This window comes from Asparagus officinalis, chromosome 5 (assembly GCF_001876935.1).
Source record: "Asparagus officinalis chromosome 5, Aspof.V1, whole genome shotgun sequence".
In the NCBI taxonomy this organism is placed as follows: Eukaryota; Viridiplantae; Streptophyta; class Magnoliopsida; order Asparagales; family Asparagaceae; genus Asparagus; species Asparagus officinalis.
The window spans coordinates 3,119,732-3,141,438 of NC_033798.1; the positions used below are offsets into that span (position 1 = coordinate 3,119,732).

The following is a 21,707-nucleotide window of genomic DNA, read 5'->3' on the forward strand; positions in this document are numbered from 1 at the left end:
CTGATTGTCTTAAAGTTCTCATTCAGTCGTGCATGAGGGATTCTAAAGTTAAAATATCAGCTTTATATAACAAGCTTTCCCCTGTTTCTTCTGCAGTGCCTTGGTTCAACACTATTTGGGAGACTGCAAACATTCTCAGACATTCTTTTATCTGCTGGTTAGCTGTCCAAAATCGGTTGCTCACTCAAGATAGACTTATCAAATGGGGGGTTGTGACAAATAATTGCTGCTGCTTGTGCATTGGCACTGAGAGCAGCTAGAGATCATCTTTTCTTAATTTGAGTGTGCTTTCTCGAGAGATATCTGGATTATGCTCCAACTTTCTTGAGAGGAGACACTTGTATTGAGAAATTGATCTATACCCGTTGCTCTCTTTTTCTATGAATAGTTAGCACAACAAGGAGAGAAACAGCCCTAGCTCGGATCTATGCAGTAAAGTTAGCTATTCTGCTTCACATCAAATATTTAAATTAAAGATAAGACGGTTCTTGATGTTCTAACTATCTCCAAAGGGGCCGGACACTTTTGCATGCAGGAATGAGCTGGCTTGGGGAAGGTTAATGACTGAGGGGATCGACAGCGAAACCACTGAATGCATTGCATTTTTAGGAGGGCAGGGAATAATCCAGGGTGGTTTGATCAGAGAAAGGGATGGGAATAGTGGAATAGGGATGGAGATCATATAGTTCAACAGTAGGCTTAGTCATGAATTAAGGTATCATCATGTGAGTCCATGTGCACATAACATGAGTTAGAAGAGAACATGCATGCATGACTACTTCCAACTCCTCCTATATAAACTCCCATACACAAAAGCTTTACAAATTGTAACATGTTAAATAATACAAGCCCACAACTTGTACATTCAAGAAAGCTATAAATAGGAGTGCAACATCCCCAAAACCCTAAACCAACCAAGAACACAAAACTCTGAAGGTAGAAGCTTATTTATGGCCCTAGAGTCGAACATGCACGCGCATTGCACTCCACGGGCAATGAAGAGGCTTACAATAAGGAGGATACATAAGAGGAGGAGGATGGCAATTCTAGAAGATTGTACTAGGCCGAGGGAGGGTATTGAGAGGAGGATATGCGAGCTAAGGAGGCTAGTCCCGTCGAGGGGGTCAGTTATTGAGCCCGAAGGATTGTTCAGAGAGGCGGCCGAGTATATTGCATTCTTGAAGATGAAGCTGGAGGTAATGAAGGTGTTAGTTAAGGTGTTGCCGGAGGATTTTTGATTATTTAAGAAGTGTGGGGAAAGGAGTTAATGAGTGAAGATTTTGTTTAATGAGTTCAGGATGAAGTTATGTAGGATTGTGTTTAGGAACGTTGTTATATATGAAAAATGTATTTACCATTATGTGTCAATTTCTTAGCTGTTTCTACTTTTTGTTACCATCTTCATTTTTAGCGAAAGATGAATATTGTATCCCTTTTCATAAAAGAGGATTAAATCCATGATCTATCTAAAATACTAAAGGCAGGAGTTGCAATGGATGGTTCCGAATAGATAATGAAATTGAGAATATTTGATATATGCAGGATATGTATATTGTATGAAAAATGCTTTAAGGACCCAAAATATGGGATCAAAAGAGGGGACATGTGATGTGTCCCCTCCCTATTATATAATGAGTTGGCATGGCCAACTCATTATGCAATAGGGAGGGGACACCTCACATGTCCCCTCCCTTAGTCCCATATTTTGGGTCCCCGTAGCAGCAGTATTATTGTACGTAGAATATGTCAAGAGGAGTCTAGCGCAATATATACGAAACCTAAAAGGAAGAAATATAGAAAAATTTAAAAATATATATAGAGACTATTGACCTAAAATTGTGGAGTGGTATGATGATCTAATCATAATTATGACAATCATTATGACGCTCTATGGTTCTCTTCAATCACTAGTAGTACACCCATTCTAGATGTCCGAAACCGTCTAGGATGTAGCCCAAAACTGTCCATGATACCTATCGTCCACGAACGTCCATCTAGGATATGCCATTGGAAATAAATCCGTCTAGGATGATATATACATCGTCGACGACATAGCCCTCTAGAAAATTCAGCACAGACGACCAAGCCATCTACGATGTGGTAACTCATCCTAGACAGCATAGGACGTGTAACCACATCCTAGACGGCTATGCCGTCTAAGAAACATCCTAGACGGCCTAGCCATCAGAGATGGTTTATATGCATTTCCAGCAGCAGATTTACATTCATCTGCCACGCTTTTGACATGTATAAACATATATCCACATCCAAATCTAACAATATTATCAATGTCCACCACATTCATATTTCCATCCAACAATATCCACTACATTCATATTTCCAACCAACAATATCCACATCCAAATCCAACAGTATCCACATCCAACACAAATATCGAATAATCTCAAATTTGATATCCTACATATTCACAACACAATCCACTAACTAATAAAAATTTAAAATAAATATCGCTTAATGGTTTGTCCCTTAAACAATTATCTCAATCTCACACATAGTTTCATCATACACGCATAGATAATAAGTCATGAAATAAGAACATAGTCAAGCAAAATTTTAAGACTCCTATGAATAATGTAATATCCCCTACACACAAGATAGATGAGATAGAAAATAAACACTTAGATATCGAGCTCAACCTCCTCTTCCTGATCATCTTCTTCGGCTACGTGCCTCTCATTCATCCCACTATTGCTCCCCATAGCATCTGTAGCCTTAACATAAAACAGTTATGTATTAAAAGCACGCAAAATTTAGCAAACTATTATAATCTATACTATTATTTAAGAAAACTATTTTTTTTTTGTGTTTCACCCGTGTTATTCACGCTTAAAAAAATCCAAACACGTCATATTAAACAACCTCACAACTTACTGTTTTTGTCAAAAGTTGGTCTTGTTGTGGAATTCATTATATCTTCGATCGATTACAACAAATTCAAAAGAAATAGCTTTTTTATAAGACTTCTTTTACACAACAAAGTGAAAATTACAACTCTTGAGAAACAAACGCAGGATCGCTGCTTGCGTGGGATCTTTGCCTGTGCCGGGGGTGCGTTAGCCCGTGGACCACCAAATCACAGATCGTGAGGGGTTTAGTGATTCTTCCTTCTTTTATCGAAGTGAGAATTTGAAACGAAGATCTTATCAAAGTAAGACGATCGTTCTTCTTAAGATCAAGTCAAAGCTCGAATCTCAAGGAATTGCCAGAAGCTCAAGTACTCTGCTCTATCTGCTCCAAAAATGCCCAGCCCTCCTCAGTATTGACCCTAGGGGGGTATTTATAGCCTCCAGGAGAAGTTCAAGTAAAAACACAAAGTTTTAAAGAAAACGTGCCCGCGAGACAGCATTTGCTGTCTCGGCGGCCGAGACAGTGTTTGCTGTCTCGGCGGCCGAGACAGTTACTGTCTCGGGTTCGGAGACAGTAAACACTGTCTCGAAAAACCAAAATGTCCAGCGGTTTCCACTGTAACTGCCTTCCGACGTTTCAAACTCTGTTATTTCGACAGTTATCCACGTGATTCTCGCCCACGACGTTTCACATGTTCTTTGATAGTTAATGGACACGTGTCGGCAGTTATACAAAACGGTTTCTGATCCTTCAAGAGCTGTCTCGCGTGCGAGACAGTAAACACTGTCTCGCACTGCGATACAGTAAATATTGTCTCTCACTGTGAGACAGTAAACACTGTCTCACACTACGAGACAGTAAACACTGTCTCGCATGTGAGACAGTAAACACTATCTCGCACGGTGAGACAGTAAACACTGTCTCGCGTGCCGAGGCAGTCTACACTGTTCCTTGTGTTCTTTTGATCTTTGGATGATCTCCTCTTGAGCTGTATTTGGATATCTTTCAGTATTTTTTGACGCCTACACTTACAACTTATTATAACTTAAGTTGCATGTCACATATTTACAGTGGTAAAGTTGATAATCTTAAAAAATTAAAAATTGAATATTAGTTTACATAACTCCAAAAAATAAATAAATATTATATTCATCGAGTTAACTTGGGACTGACACAATATATAACTATTATATACCCTTATCCTATATGTTAAATATGAAAACTATTAAATTTGAAGCTAACATATCCATTGTGTACGTCCTTTATTCAAAGAATTTCTATAAAGAAAACAAAGAATAGTGACCTACACTAAAGCAATCATCAAAGTCAACGAAGGCTTATGTAACTATACTTATGCACAAGTCTGCATAAATCAGGATCTCATGCTAAACTGAGGTGCAATCTCCATAAATAAATCACCGGGAATCGTGCCGAACAAGGAAGATGTAATGTTAGGTAGAACAATCTCTGACTGTGACTAAGGCAAAATGGAGAATAGTTTCGTCATCACCTGGAGGTAAAGTGCTGGATCGATCTTACCAAGCAAATAGCATGTGACACAATTAATGAGATCCAAGCCAGGAGACTTGACAGGCGGCTGTACAAATGAAGGTGGTGCTGATGTCGGTGTCATGGGTCCCATCGAAGTTGAAGGTGCTGTCATAGATGCTGTAGAGGATGAAGTGTAATGGTACTGTCGAGCCCTAACCCCACATAATGGATATCTGCTCTTATGCTTATTTCCTATAATAGTTGTGACGATCTTGTCATTGTCCTCCATAGGTAGAATGTGTCCGGATCACCTTCCACTTCACCTTGTGTCACTTGTAGTATTGTACGGGTTGTCTCCATCTCAAAGCTCGCCTAAAATCACAATCAATAATAAGCAATTACAATATCAAGATAAAAATTTTGTAAATAATAGAGAAATGCATTATTCAATTTATTAAATACTAATTAAATTATGACTCATACAAACTTGATATATGTGTTCCAATAAGCCAAGGTATCAAATACTTCCCTATTCCAACATATTATCATCCAAGAATCTAGTCACTAGTAGTCATGGCAACAAACATTAGCCATACACTACTTATATCCTTTTGTTTAAGTTGTTCAAACTAAGAACTTGCCCAACCAAAGTTGGTTAATAATTTTCCAAAATAACTAATGGAAGGACTGATTGAAAAAAAAAGATTTTAGGGACTAAATAGTAATTTCATGTGGAATAGAATCATTACCACAAACTCCAGGTTGTCCTTCTTCTTGTCTTCCTTATCATATGTACTCTTGGAGGTACCATAAGCAGCCTTCACTAATTCATTGACCGGCATGAAGGCTTTGTCTTGAGAAATTACAAAGCTATTAGAAGTGGTTGTAATAAATATTTAAAGAATACTAAACTTTAAATATTCTATATTGTAGATCGACAATAACTACCATCTACAGTAGCATATGATCGTAAACCCATGAGGTGGTCGTACTTGCAGCATATCCGATTAGCATGTCCATTGAAAGTTGTTGTCTACACAAAAAAGTTTTAGAAATACATATAATAGAAGTACAATGTCAAAGTTAACAAAATTAATATCTTACTTCTGCTATCGTCGTGTCCCAATAGATGAGAAGCACTGTGAAATAATATTGATCCATCCTAGGATCGAGAATATAAAATCTTTGCTAACCATGCTCATATTTCTTGTATACATTATGCTTCGGTTCATGTCTCCATTGTTTGAATGCAGCTGAAATATTCCCATCGGGTCCAAAAACATAGTTCCATCCATTTAGATGGTCCTCAAGACAATAGCATTTCTATAATTTTACATATATGTACAATAGAAATATAAATGAAAGAGGAAATTACTAATAATATACCATGAGCTTCTCCCATATTTCAGTAAAGGCTGACCATGGTAGCTCGAGGTAGGTAAAGAATGGTTTGCAAATATTTGCTCTCCGGACTAAAACTCTAATATAGTTATTGAGTTTAGTGACCCATGTACCATCTGGTATCCCTGCTGCACTTCAGTCAAGAAGTACGATTTTAAATGCCCATCATCTTCTACTTATAAAATAGATGATGTGCTACTATATTCTTAACCTGTCCGAACTGGACAGATCTAATTATTACGATTTCAATTACCCATCACTACAAGAAATCCGGTATTTAGCGACCAAAATTAGTTAAGGGATCAGTTGACCGTCATTAATGTGTGTAAAATAACGACGGCTTTAAAACCCTTCATCAAGTTATCACAATTATTAGAGAAATGATGTGAGATGGGATAACAGTTTTCTAGTCCCTTCGTTAATTTGATCCTAATACCGTCGTTATTGGGTCTCCTTAAAGACGAAGGGGTCCATTACCTTCATTGATAATAGTGCTAATCTTAATAGGACTTAAAATTTAACCTATTACTGTTAATAAAAGAAAACCAAACTCCAATTCGCTACAACTACCCCCCACGTTTTAATCTTTATCCTTCTCTCACATTAATGTATAAGGCCAACGTGTGGACCACCAGAAACGGACAACCATTCGTTCTCATCTACGCAAACCCACTACAACAAATTACACTTTTCCCAACGCTTATTCCCGACGCATGGTTAAATACGTCATCATAAAGTATGTTTTTCCCGACGATTTTAGTTAGCGTCGGCAAAACATATATTTTTCCCAACGTTTATAATTAGCGTCGCTAAAAGTGTATATTATTAGCGATGTTTTTGCTTAGCGTCGGTAAAAGTGTATGGATTTCCTGACGTTTTTTTCATTTTCGTCGGCAAAAATATATATTTTTAGCGACGTTTTAAGGCTGGCATCGCTAATAATGTGCATCTATCGCGACGTGTAGGTAAGCGTCGCTAAAAATCTATTTTCCTTACTGCCCTGGTTTGCGTCGCTAAAAGGTTTATTTTTAATGACGCTTTTTTATTCATCTGCGTCGCCAAAAATCGTTCCCCCAAAATTCATCCCCCCCATTTCATTTGTTTCTCCCAAAATTCATTCGTTCCCCTCCCCCCTAAATTTCATTCGTTCCCCCAAATTTCACAGCCGCACCATCCCGCCGACCCCGTTCCCCCACCCCCTCGACCTCCTCTCTCCCCTCGTTCCACCGCCCCATCTCGCCGTCCCTCGCCGCCCCATCCCGCCGCCCCCGTTTCCCCAACCCCTCGACCTCCTCTCTCCCCTTGTTCTCCTCTACTCGACCTCTTTCTCCCCATGCCACCATCGCTGCTTCCCCACGCCGCCGCTGCTTCCCCCCTACCCGACCTGGCGACCTTCTCTCTCCCCATGCCACCGACATGCTCTCTCCCCACGCCACCTCCGTCCCTGCTTTGAGTATTGTTTGATGGACTTTTGGTGTTTAGATCTGTACCTAGGGTTTGAAGAAGTCGATGGAGGCGATGAGGGGATTTGCACTGTTAACAGATACGTTGTATACTTCTTGTCATAGCATGTTAAACATTAACCCTTCTTATCAGTTACCTAATAATCATTGGGTCTTCTTTTACGTTTCCTGCTAGGTTTTTCAGCCTGAATTTACAATTGCATCACTCTTAACTGATTAAGGTTGTATATTACCCGTTTGATTTAATACCTCAGAGATGTTTAATCGGTTGTAGTTACTTGTTGCCCGTGTCTCAGAAATTTTGTAAATTTGACTGATTTTGAGTTGGTTCTAGTGGTTGTTCATCTGAAAGTTAATCAATTATAGTTGCATGTCGCTGTTTGGTCCAATGCCGAGACTTAGGAGAATTAGTTGATTTTAAGATGACCCTGGTGGTTGTTCATCTGAAATTTAATTAATCACATTTGCACGTTTCCTGTTTGATCAAATGCCTCAAAGAAATTTGGAAAGTTTAGTTGACTTTAAAATGCCCTTAGTGGTCGTTCATCTGAAACTCAATGATTAAGGTAGCATATTGCATGTTTCATCAGTGTCTTAAAGAGATTTATAAGTTTTAATCAATTTAGGATTAGCCCAAACAGTTGTTTATTTGGAATTTGGATTAAGATTTTGAATTTGTTATGATTCTTGACAGGGATTGGTTGAGCCAGATGTGGGATTCGGAAGCCCATTGTGCACTGCAAAGAACATCTTGCAACTTGAAGATCTTTTGTTGCAATGTCCACGCACATGGTAAGTGAATTGTTCAACTCACATGTTCTTCTTTTTCATTGTGTACATTGCTTTTCATTTTCTTATAGTGAATGCTAGTTGTTTAAAGCTTAACAAGTCCTAAACATTGCTGAGTTCATTATTTGTGTATCATTTAATAAAAATTCTCGGAAGGGCATCTGCAGTTTTCACTTTCTATTCTGAGTTCATTATTTGTGTATCATTTAATAAAAATTCTCGGAAGGGCATCTGCAGTTTTCACTTTCTATTCTTGTATTTTATGAAATAGTTTATCCAATAAAAATTCTCGGAAGGGCATCTGCAGTTTTCACTTTCTATTCTTGTATTTTATGAAATAGTTTATCCATACAAAATATGTTGAGTGGCAACAGGATTCAGAGTTGAAACTTCTTTTGGGTGTTCAATTAAACAAAAAAGCAATAGAGAATATGGAAAAACAAAGGAGAATGAAGAAAGTAAAAATAAAGAGAAAATGAGAAGGGAAGCGAATAGAGAGTGGAAAAAAATCAAGGAGTAATAAAAAGAATGATAACTTGTAATTAACATTATTTTGAATCACCTAATAATCAAGGTAGTGATTTTTATATTGATGCAATGTTGTCATGGACTTAGGATCACAATCTAGATAACAAGGCAACATCAGACTGCAACTAGGATAAGTCAGGATTAGAATGGACATTACAATATTCAGTTGGGTATTAAGATTAAATTGTTGAACTCCAATGCTTATAGATGTTTCAATCCAATCAAGTCAGGCAACAGGGGTCTTCGCTATGCAAAATAAACTAGAAAAACATAACTCTTGGTAAAAATAAATAAACAATTCAACTCATTTTCTATCGAATGACGTATTACTTGACCACTATATTTCTTCAAATTGATGTGATGTATTTCTATAGGCTTTAAAAACTTGAGCAGAAAGAGGCTGCTGGAAGATGTATCTCAAGGGTAGTTTCTCATTGAATATGTTGGAGAGGTGAAGAATGTTCTACATATCTTAAGATTTTCTTTACACCTGTCTTCAGAAATTGGAAATTGATGAACATGCGTAAAAATTAAGAATTACTTAGTGTACTTATTCTATCATGCTGATTTCTTGACATAATTATAATTTATTAATTGGCCTTCCTATACGGTGACATTGTCTCGATATTCATTTTGAAGATATTACTTAGTGTACTTTTTTTGTGTATCTGTTAAACTGAATCATTCAAACAGTAAGTAGTTCTTTTATAGTCTATCCTTATCTTTTTCTTCTAATGATATACAGATCAGTTGAACTGTTGATGCTCTTAATCTTAATACTTATTAATTATAAATATTAGCTCTTGAAGTTGAGCATGTCTGCTCATGCAAATGAACCTGCTACTTGATGTTGGTGGAAACGCTTCTATTATGAAACTTACATACTTAAACCTATATAATTTGTTGGTATACGTGCACTGTTCATGTCAATGAAGAATGTCATTTTGTGTTAGGTTGGAGATCATGCTGAATTTGATTGTATTCTCTTCTAAATTCCCTTTTTTCAACATTATGTAGGTTATCAAAAGAAGCATACAGAGTGGAATGCCGTCCGAGTACACTGAAATGATCTTAATCCAGCATGAGTTGGAAAAACAATGTGGGATAAAGCAAGTATATCATTAGTTTGTTTCATCTGTAAACAAGGGTGGTAGGGGTGAAGGCCATTCATCTAGAGTCATCGCTTTGCTTTATCAACTTACTGTGAATGCTTCAACAATGCTTAGATGAGCATGAGCAACAACAAAGGATGTCTGAGTTGGAGTCACAAGTGAAAGCTATGCAAGAACTTTTTTTTAAGCAATCACCTTCGTTGACTCCTCAAACTCGAGAACGTGTGCAGGACTGGGTAATTATTTTTTGTAAAATCTCTTATATACTTTTATAATTGACTACTTGCACTAAAAAAATATGATTTTTACTTAATAAGATAATATTTGCTTAATTTATATTTCTTAATTATGCGATTTTTTTTTTAATTTTTCAGGCTATCCATGCAAGATTAGGAGGGGGTAGCTTGAGTCTTCTTTTGACGATGATTAGAGATGAAAGAATGTGTCTTCCCCAAACTTTTATTTTAATTTGTTTTAGATAGTTTAATGTACTTTTCTTTGGAACAATTAGGATATTAACTCTTATTATTAGTATTGAATATTTGAGGATGGTGGAATTTTATTTATTGATGTTATTAATGAATGGAATTTTTATTTTCCCTCTTATTCATTATTGGGTATTTTTAATATATTTTTGTTGTGAATCTTAGTGTCAGGTTGAGAATAATATGATAGTTGCCTATGAATGAAAAAATTATTATTAATGTATATTAGAAATTTGTAATCTACAATGACGGTTTTATAAATCGTATTTGGTTCATCAACGAAGGGAAAGCATCGTCGTTGATGGGTTATTAATTACCCATTATGAGGACTTTTATGACGGTATCCAACCGTCATTAATTAGTCTTTAACGATGGGAAAATATCCCTGTAACTAATGGTAATGACGGTAAAATATCTCCGTAACTAATGGTAACAACGGAAAAATATCCCGTCACTGATGGTAACGACGGGAAAATATCCCCGTCATTGATGGTAATGACGGTGATAATTACCGTCGTAAATATTAATGACGGTAATATGTTCCGTCGTTATAGACTCTATAACGATGGGTAGTATATCCCTTCGTGACCCTTTAGCGAAGAGGGCTTCAACGACGGGTGACGAAGGGATTTTTTCCCCGTCGTTAGCATACAATAACGAAGGTTTTCAGCTTTTTAACGAAGGGAAATCCCTTCGTTAAAGATGTAATTTCTTGTAGTGCATCATCTTCTACTTATAAAATAACGTACACGATCTTTTTTAGATAAAAAATATTTTTCATATTCAAAATGAGTCATATATCTTATATTATAAGTCCAAACGATTTACAATAATTATTGGATGAGAGTCTATAGATAACGTTAATTTTTTATCCCCTACGTCGGATATATAACGCATTGTTGTGTTATATATCACACTACTTTTTTAAAAGCTTTGTTTGATTAAATCACACTTTTACACATTAGAAACAAACTTATAAAACACATAAATAACAAACACACACACACACACACACACACACACACACACACACACACACACACATATATATATATATATATATAGATTGGGTAAGTAGGGTTAAAGTTAGTTTTATTTGGTGTCATTAGTGCTATTAGAGTTATTAGGGCCAAAAGTTGGTCTTATTAATATTATTATTATGTTATTAGAGTAATTAGTCTAATGTCATACGAATTTTCATGGTAATTAGTCTAATTTGATTAACTATGAGTAGAGTAATTATTGACGCTAGGTTTAGTAAGGTAATTAGCATATTTTGGGTAATTAGGACTAGGTTTACTAATTGATATTTTAATTTTTTGGTTTAACAAGATAAAGTAATTAGTGTCCCAATAGATTAGGGCTAGGCTCATATTAGAGTTATTTTCCTAATTAGAAAAGATATGTAATTAGTATTAGACTTAGCCAGGGTTAGGGTTATGTCCATGAAGTAATATTTAAATTTGGAATTAAAAATATATGTACTTAGTGTTTCAATGATTAAGGGTAGGGTTAGGGTATTTGCCTTAAAGCCTAACATAATTAGTGTTAGGTTTCATGGATTAATTAGGGTTAAGTTTATTTGATTAATTAAGGTTAGGTTCATTGGATTAGTTAGGTTCAGGTTTAAGTAGTTAGTGTTTGCATGAATTAATGTTTAAATTGGGAATTAAAAATATATGTAATTAGTGTTTACAAGTAAATTAGTTTTATAGGTAATTAATGTTAGGTTTAGTTTTTAGTTAAGGATTAGTCCGTTTAGAGTTAGATTTTGGGTAAGGATTAGTTAATAGTGTTGATTAGGATTAGATCTTGGTTAGGGTTAGGTAATTTGATTAGGTTTACTAATTTTAAATTAGCTTTAGGGATAATTAGTTAGGTTAACTGATTTTAAATTAGCTTTAGGGTAATTAATTAGGTTTACTGATTTTAAATTAGCTTTAGGAGTAATTAGTGTTAGCTTTAGGGGTAATTTATACTGTAATTAGGGCAATATTTACTAATTTTAAATTTGCTTTAGGGGTAATTAGTGTTAGGTTTAGATTTTGGGTTAGGATTAGTCAATAGAGTTGATTAGGGTTAGATCTTGTTTAAGGATTACTTTATTTAGGGTTAAGAGTGATGGTTTGAAAATTACTTTTTTAAACTGATGTATGTTTTGATGTAAACAACTGCGAGATCAACTCACAGGAACTTCTACCACCAGAGGCGGCGATGAGAAGAAACGACGATCTTCTCGCACGAATTTGATGAGGGCAAGCGGTAATCTTTGACGACGACCCTTGACCAACCACGATGAACTTCTACGATGAGCGGATAGGACAGTGAGAACACCAGCGAACTTCTACCACCTGAGGCGACGATGAGAAGAAGCGGCGATCTTCTCGCATGACTTCGATGAGGGTAAGCGACAATCTTCGATGACGACCTTCGACCAACCACAGTGAACTTCGACGACGAGTGGAGAGGACTGTGAGAACGGCGGCGAAAAGGTGATAGGGTAAAAAGAGGTATGGTAAAAGTTAATAATATTGGGTGAAAAAAACAACGAGCGAATTTGGAATGCCCACTAAAAATTCATTTCACATCCTTAGCCATCTAGAATGGTGGGGCCCATTTTCTTTAAAAAATAATCCGTCTCCAATAACATAGTAGACGGATTTTCCAACTAGGATGCACGTATTGTAGATGGTTTTTCTTTGACGGCTCATATCCGTCTACATTAGATCATCCTAGATGGTCTAGGATGATCAAATCTCCAATAGTGAATTCTCAAAGAATCATTGATTAGAATATTATGCAATCAATTGTGAGATTCTTCTAACAGTATTGATTTATTATTACATTAATTGAAGTACTCAACCTTCATATTGAGAGGCTTGATACTTCAACCACTCTAGTTTTCATTATTATCTAAATAGATATTTTAGCTATAACGAGGCTGTTCCCTTATCATTCTAAATCATTATAAACTACATAAAATATTTAATCACATATAAATAATCTTCAAGATAGAAAATTCGCCTAAAATGATTCAAGCCCCTTTGTGCAAGATTGAAAATTCTTTGTATAAATTTACTAGAAAGTTTCTGTTCAGAAAAAACAATTTAAACTTTGGTTATTTCCTTCTCTTATTGGTTTTCGTTATTTGTCTATCATACGAGAAAGAAGTTTTCTTTAATGTTTTGAAAGCTCTTCATTATCGAACTTCAACAGTTCAACTTTCTTAGCACCAATTAGTAGTTTACAATTTATCCCACAAAAAAAAAAAAGAAGTTTACATATTATTACCAAGATTAATTAGCTTGCCCTTTGGGCTTTAACCTACTTAAGTCAGGCTTAGCTCAGAAATAGGATTGAGAAGAAGCATATAATAGGCCCATAATGGTTTTTTATTCTAATTGGATGAGAAAACGAGCAGAACCAAAGAGAAAGTTTTTATTGTTAGCTTGACGTAAGTTGACTCTGAAATAAAAAGAAAAATAAAGAATTGTGCAATTTCTGAGCAAACAAGAGAACGAATATCATGCATTTTCACATTTAAGTAACAAAGCACATCAACATTTTGGCCACACAATTGCCTACCTTCATGAATAAATAGTGATCCGGGCCAAATTAGGCTCAGATCGGCCCGAAGCCTGTGATTCTTTTTAAGTATTATTTATTTCATATAAATCTTTTACAAATATTTTAATAAGATAGGTTTCACTAAACTAAACTCTCCAAACTAATCCTCAACTATTACACTTTCCCTTTTTTACTAATATTTAACAACAGGATTTCAATTAGGGGCTATTTTATGCAAAAGGCGAGAGAATCTAAAGGAAAATTTACTGCAATTTTCCTTGTGGGCTGAACTCTTTTCTAAAAGAGATGCATTAGTGGCCCATCATTCATTCACAGTGCACCCCTAAAGCAAACTCGCTTCTCACGTATCATTTCTTCTATAAAAGACTAAATCTCGATGCATATACTTTTTTAGAAATTATTTTGATACTATAATATACTAGATTAATTTTTTGTTGGTTTGACAAGAGAACTTTCCCACGATTCTTCGAACTATGGTTTGAACCCCGGCCATGGTTAAGGGCATTCTCGAATATTCAAGAAAATTAAATTCTCGTGGGTGCTCTCTAGGAGAGTCGAACTTGAAACCTTAAAGTACAGCTCATAGACAGCTTACCAACTCAGCTAGACTCTCTTGGATAGATTAATTTTTTTTAACAGTGTTACACAATTGCTCTCCCTCCCAAAAAAAAAGGGGGGGGGGGGATTCTAAGTAATAAACTGTTTATAATATTCTAAAATTATGGTCCAAATTAGTTATTGTTTATTTCTTTCAAGTGAAAATCAAGAGTTATAGTGCATGAAAACTACAAATTTTGATATATAGATGATTAATTTACTTCGCTAAAATCAAATCAAAAGTAACAATAATCGTGGGTAACTCATGAAAATTACAAAGTTTGATCAACATACAATAAATTTGCATTCATTCAACAAAGGAAAATTGATAAAATCTATAGGTTACAGCTCATGAAAATCATGAATTTTGATGTACACATAATAAATTTACATTCATTTGAAATAAGAATATATATATATAATTAGGAGTTATTACTCATGAAAATCGCAAATTTTAATTTAATAAATTTACATCCGTTTTAAACGAACAAGAGTTAACAAAAATTGTGGGTTATAGCTCATAAAATCAAAAATTTTAATGTATAGATAGTTAATTTATATATTTCAAAATGAACAAAAAATAACAAAAATGTGGGTTATAGCTAATTAAATTCATGAATTTTAATGCACATATAATAAAATTGTATTTGTTTGAAACTAACAAAAATTAACAAAATCATAGGTTATAACCCATAAAAATTATAAATTTTGTTGTATAGATAATTAGTTTACATTCAAAGAAAATAAATTAAAATTGAAAATAATTAAGGGTTATAACTCATGAACATTGCAAAATTTGATGTACACACAATAAACTTATATTTATTAAAGAAAGACTGAATTTCATGAATATTAATGTACACATAATAAATTTGTATTCATTCGATATGAACAAATTAAAAAAAATCCTAAGTCATAGGTTGTGAAAAGTAAATTTTAACGTACACATAATAAATTTGTATTTATTTAAAATAAATAAAAATTGACAAAAATACTGGATTGTAGCCATGAAAATCATAAATTTTGATGTATATTCAAAATAAACAAAAATTAACTAAAATCAAGAGTTATAATTCATAAAATCATGAACTTTGATGTATGGAGAATAAATTTGTATTCGTTCAAAATGAAAAAAAATTGACAAAAATTATGGGTTTTGTTGCTCATGAAAGTAAAAAAATTTGATGTACATACAATAAATTTGTATTTATTAAAAAAGAACGAAAATTAACAAACATCATGGATTATAGCTCTCACAAATTTTAATGTACACATATAAAATTTGTAACTATTTGAAACAACTAAAAATTATAACAAATCATGGGTTATAGATCATGAAAAGTGTAGATTGTGATGTACACATAATAAATTTGCATTCATTTGGATGAGTTGTGTCCCATAAACTTAATGAATTTTGATGTATAAATAACTAATTAACATTCACTCGAAATGAATAAACAAATTTAAATGTATACATAAATAATTTGTAGTAATTCAAATTGAAAAAAAATTATAACAAACCATAAGTTATAGCTCATGAAAATAATAAAATTTAAGGTACATAGATTAAAATTTCATTTGTTTAAACTAATTGTTAAAAATAGTGAGTTATAGCTCATAAAAATTACAAATTGTGATGTATGGACAATTAATTTACATTCAATTAAATTGAACTAAAAATAAAACAAAAATCATGGCGTAGCCTATGAAAAACAATGGCAAATAATATATTGGAGTCTAAAATTCAGGATTTTATTACCTATAACCTACGAAATGTGGCCACTTTTTAAGTTCTTTTTCAATGACAAATAATTTTATGGAGGCTAAAACTCACAATTTCATGAGCTACAACACTTGATTTTATCTTTTTTTATTATTTCCACCATTAGAAAATAATACCATGGAGTCATGTATTCATAATTTTATGAGCTATACCCTATGATTTTTGGTTATTTTTAGATGTTTCGAGCCATTAGCAAATAATTTCGCGGGGCTAAAATTATCATTTTCATTAGATATAGCCCATAATTTTTAGTCATTTTTGGTCATTTAGAACTATTGACAAATAATCTCTAGAAGAGCAAAATTCATTATTTAATGAGCTATAACCTATTCTTTGTGGCCGTTTTTATTGGTTTTGATCTAATAAGAATTATTTCATGGAGGCTAAAATTCATGATTTCATTAGCTTAGAAGCCATAATTTTTAGTCATTTTTAGTTATTTTGAGCTATTGGTAAATAAGTTTGTGGAGACCAAGATTCATGATTTCCTGAGTTATAACCCATGATTTTGGACATTTTTAGTCATCTCTAATCATTGGTCGATAATTTCATGAAGTTTAAAGTTTAGAGTTTCATGATCTACTAATTTGTGGCTTTTTTCTTTGTTTTTTCTACCCATTAGAAAATAATTTCATTGAGTCCAAAATTCGTAATTTTATGACCTATAATTAATGATTTTTACTAATTGTTACTTGTTCGAAGCCATTATCAAGTAATTTCACGGAGTCTAAAATTCACAATTATGACTTGTAACCCATAATTTTGGCTATTTTTAGTTATTCGAGCCATTGGAAAATAATTTTATGGAGTCAAAAATTTACAATTTCTTGAGCTTTAACCCACAAATTTTTTCCATTTTTAGTGGTTTCGAGCCATTGGCAAGTAATTTCACGGATGTTAAAATTCATATTTTTATGAGCTATATAACACATGATATTTAGTGATTTTTAGTCGTTTCTACCTAGTGGCAAATAATTTAACCAAGGCCAAAATGAATAATTTTAAGAGCTATAGCCCATGATTTCTAGCAAATTTTAGTTGTTTCAAGCCATTAGCAAATATATTCGTAAAAGCTAAAATTCACAATTTCATGAGTTATAAGTTATAACACATAATTTATGGCCATTTTTATTTATTCCGACCCATTGACAAATAATTTTATGGAGGCTAAAATCATGATTTCATGAGCTATAACCCATGATTTTTGGATATTTTCACTCATTTTGAGCCATTAGCAATTAAAATTATAGAGGCCAAAATTCTTAATTTCTTGAGCTATAACCCATAATTATTGGTCATTTTTAGTCGTTTCTATTCAATGGAAAATATTTTCACAAAGTCTAAAATTCTAGATTTCATGTACTATAACCAACGATTTGCGATAATTTTTTATTATTTCTAGACTTTAGAAAATAATTTCACGACATCAAATATTCACAATATTATGAGCTATATCCCATGATTTTTACTATTTTTAGTTGTTCTGAGTAGGGTGCTAAACCGTATATGAGAAAATATCCGTAACCATATCCGTTAGGATACCGATATGGTTACTCAAATCTATAACCGATAGGATATAGTTACGGATATGGTTTTATAGTGAAATATCTGTATTCGTATCTGAAATATTTGAATACATATTACTCATACTCTTACGATAGTTTCGATTCTTAAATTATGGATTTGTAGTTAACTTTGACGATCAAGATGTCTAATCTTAGTTAAATAATATCGTTGGAAAAATTTTGGCGGTTCTTTTACGGTGCACGTTAGCGGGCGACTCTTTCGTTGCTAACGTGTGCCCCCGCCTTGATTCTTGATGGGTAAAAAGAAGAGAAAAAGTGGGAGCAAGATCTTTAGTATTGGATTAAGATCTTTGAATTCTGATCTAGTAACTCCTGAGGATCAATCTGATACCAGTTTCGTTGAAGATGATGAAGAATCTGAGCTCAATGCTATGGGTTCAACGGGGCCAAAGGGGGAGAAATTAAGGAAATCTATGGCTGAAATCTTATCTTCAAGCTCCAATTCTCTTCCTCTGAGCTCTCCTCCGGTAGCTGGGGTAAAATCTCGTTTGCTCTGTAAGTCTCTGCAATCTGAATCTCTTAGATCTGATAATCTTTCTTGGGCTGATGCTAAAGATTCTGAGGAATTCCTTTTATCTCAACATCTTTCTGCTAAATCTTCAAGAATCTTGGATTCAATTCCGGATCCAGGAAAAACTCTTCCTGTTGAGAAAATATCTGATGTAGTCTCTTCTGATGATCAAAATGAATCAAAAAATGATAATACAAATGGAGTTTCTCTGGATTTTCCTCCTCTAGAGGCTGGCAAAGTCTTGAAAAATACGATCCCTGCTAGCAGTAATGCAAAGAAAAGCTGGATTAGTTTCTTTTTCTGGCAAAGTCTTGAAAAATACGATCCCTGCTAGCAGTAATGCAAAGAAAAGCTGGATTAGTTTCTTTTCTGACAATAGAAATGAAAAATACGATCCCTGCTAGCAGTAATGCAAAGAAAAGCTGGATTAGTTTCTTTTCTGACAATAGAAAACTTGGTTGTGGTCTTGATTTGAATTATGTACCCCCTAATGAAAAAGATACAGTGAGTTTTGGGGAGGATGAATGGTATGAAGGTGCATCTGTTTGGGATTCTGCACTTATTGGTCAGGTACTGGGGATGAATATCAAGTTTAAGGCTATGGAATCTTTTGTTCAAAAGGTTTGGTCACATATGGCATTACCTGAGATCTGCATTCTTAAGCCAGGACTATTTTTGTACAAATTTAAAAGCAAAGAAGATATGAGGATTATTCTGGAAAGTGGTCCTTGGTTCTTTGGATCTAGACCCCTTCTCCTCAAACCATGGTCGATTGATGAAGAAATAGGTAAAAGAAATGACTGCTTATATCCAATGTGGATTCAGTTTCCAGGTCTTAGATTGAACTTGTGGAATGCAAAATGTATCAGTAAAATAGCTAGTCTCATTGGCAAACCTATTGCCACTGACAAGCTTACTGCAAGCAGACAGAGGCTAGAATATGCTAGAGTTCTTGTAGAGGTAAATATGCCCTCTCCCCTTCCAGATCATATCTCCATTCAGGGGCCAAAAGGGGAAAAAATTTCTCAGAAAGTGATCTATGAATTAAAACCTAGATGGTGTGATTTTTGTAAACAAGTGGGACATGAAACAAGCTATTGCAAGAGAAAAACTGGAATACAAAGATGGGTCCCTAAAAGCAAAGCTGTTTCCAATGATAAAAATAAGCTTGAGAACAACTTGAACCCACTTGACGTGCATGATATTGCTCAAATAAAGACTGCTGATAAAGGAAAAGAAATCATTCAAGATTCTGCAAGTTATGATGACTGTATAAATGATTCTCAGACTGGAAGGACCCCTGTGCATGTTGTACATGATAGCAGTCTGAGTGAGCATTGCAGCAGGTTTGTACAGTCTGGGGTAAAACTGACTGAAAAAGAACCTATCTATATACAACAAGCTCATATGGTGCATGTTTTAGGAAATGGAGTTGATATACAACAAATAAGCAACAAGACTGGTTTGCTGCAGGCTGTGCATGTTGATGAATGTGCACAAAAACCTGAATCTGGATCAAAGCAAGTACTTGGTTCTGGGAAAAATGCTGATAATTCTTGGATAATTGTTCAAGGGTCCAGAATTAAAAAAAATGCATCTCCATTAGTATCCAGTTGCTCAGACAGTGACCCCTCTGTAATTGATAGAGGGGGGAATTATTCTAAATGAATTTGACTTTTTGGAACATTAGGGGATTGAATAAATCCTCTAAACAGCTCTTGGTCAATAAATTTTTGTTACAGTATCATATTTCTTTCATAGCTCTCCTGGAAACCAAAATCAAAGAATCAAAACTACCAAATTCTGTCAAGAGGATTGCAAATGACTGGAAATGGTTATCAAATGTCAGGAACCCTTTTAAAGCCAGGATTCTTATCCTATGGGATCCTAGAATACTGGATACTCATGTTGTAAATATCTCAGACCAGCAAATTACTTGTGCAGTTAAATCATTTGATGGGAGACTGGACTGTGTCATCTCATCTATATATGGTGTCAATCAGATGGAGGGTAGAAAAGAATTATGGGCAGATTTAATTCATATTCAGAAATCAATAGGAAATGTTCCCTGGATCATCTGTGGGGACTTTAATGCAATGACTGATAAAGATGATAAGCTTGGTGGTGCAGTTCTCTCTGACTCAGATACCAGGGACTTCAGCAATTGCATTGCAGACTGTCATCTTAACCACATGAAAACACTAGGCTGTTTCTATACCTGGAATAACAAGCAAGAAGTAGAAACAAGAGTGTGGAGCAGACTTGATAGAGCTCTAATAAATGATCAATGGATTTCTGCCTATAATTCAAGTTATGCAGAATATTTGTTACCTGGATAGAGCTCTAATAAATGATCAATGGATTTCTGCCTATAATTCAAGTTATGCAGAATATTTGTTACCTCAATTTTCAGACCATTCCCCAGGCCTGATTTTCTGCCTATAATTCAAGTTATGCAGAATATTTGTTACCTCAATTTTCAGACCATTCCCCAGGCCTGATCTCTATCTATGAGGACTGTTTACAAGGGAAAAAACCATTCAAATTCTTCAAGATGTGGACCAAGCATGCTGATTATCTACCTACTGTTTCTGATATTTGGAAAACAGATATACAAGGGTGTGCAATGTACTCTGTATGCACCAAGCTCAAAAAGCTGAAGGAAGCTTTGAAAATACTAAACAAGAGACATTTCCACAATATTAGTGAACAGGTTCAAAGAGCAAAACTAGTCTTGGAAGACACTCAGAGCAAACTTCAAAATAACCCTCTAGACACTATACTCATTAGTAGAGAAAAAGAAAATCTTTCTTCTTATAACAAATTGCTGGACTGTGAAGAATCATTCTATCAGCAAAAAGCAAGAATAGCTTGGAGTGTGCATGGTGACAGAAGCACAAGTTATTTTCATTCTACTGTCAAAAAGAACAGGCATAACAATAATGTGGGTGTTCTTTATAACAGTAGGGGGGACAGGATAACTGATGGGGGGGAGATCGTTACCGAGCTTATTTCTTTCTTTACTAATCTGCTGGGCACTTCTGTTGCTACTTCTCCCCCAGACATGAACATTATCAAATCTGGACCTTGTCTGTCTGAAGCTCAAAACAGGGAATTATCAAAACCAGTATCTATAGAGGAAATTAAAGAGGCTATCTTCTCCATGTCTGATAACAAGGCACCAGGGCCTGATGGATACAGTACTTCTTTCTTCAAAACAGCTTGGCCTGTCATTGGTGAAGATATTTTAAAATCTGTAAGGGATTTCTTCAGGAATGGTAAGCTACTGGGCTCTATAAATTCCACTGCTATTACCTTGGTCCCCAAGGTTCAATGCCCAAAAACACCTGCTGATTTCAGGCCTATTGCTTGCTGTAATTGCCTATACAAATTCATTTCTAAAGTCCTAGCTAACAGGATAAAATCAGTTATAGGCTACCTAGTGGATGAAGCACAAAGTGCCTTTATCAAAGGCAGACAGATTTTTAGCAATATATCTCTTGCG

At 34.5% G+C, this 21,707-nt stretch overlaps 1 protein-coding gene across 1 annotated transcript; it reads left to right on the top strand.

The window, feature by feature from the left end:
* On the top strand, positions 18,542-20,541 carry LOC109839985. The gene is made up of 2 exons (XM_020408460.1): positions 18,542-19,837; positions 19,945-20,541. Exons 1-2 carry the CDS (start codon positions 18,542-18,544, stop codon positions 20,539-20,541), a joined length of 1,893 nt encoding a protein of 630 aa, XP_020264049.1.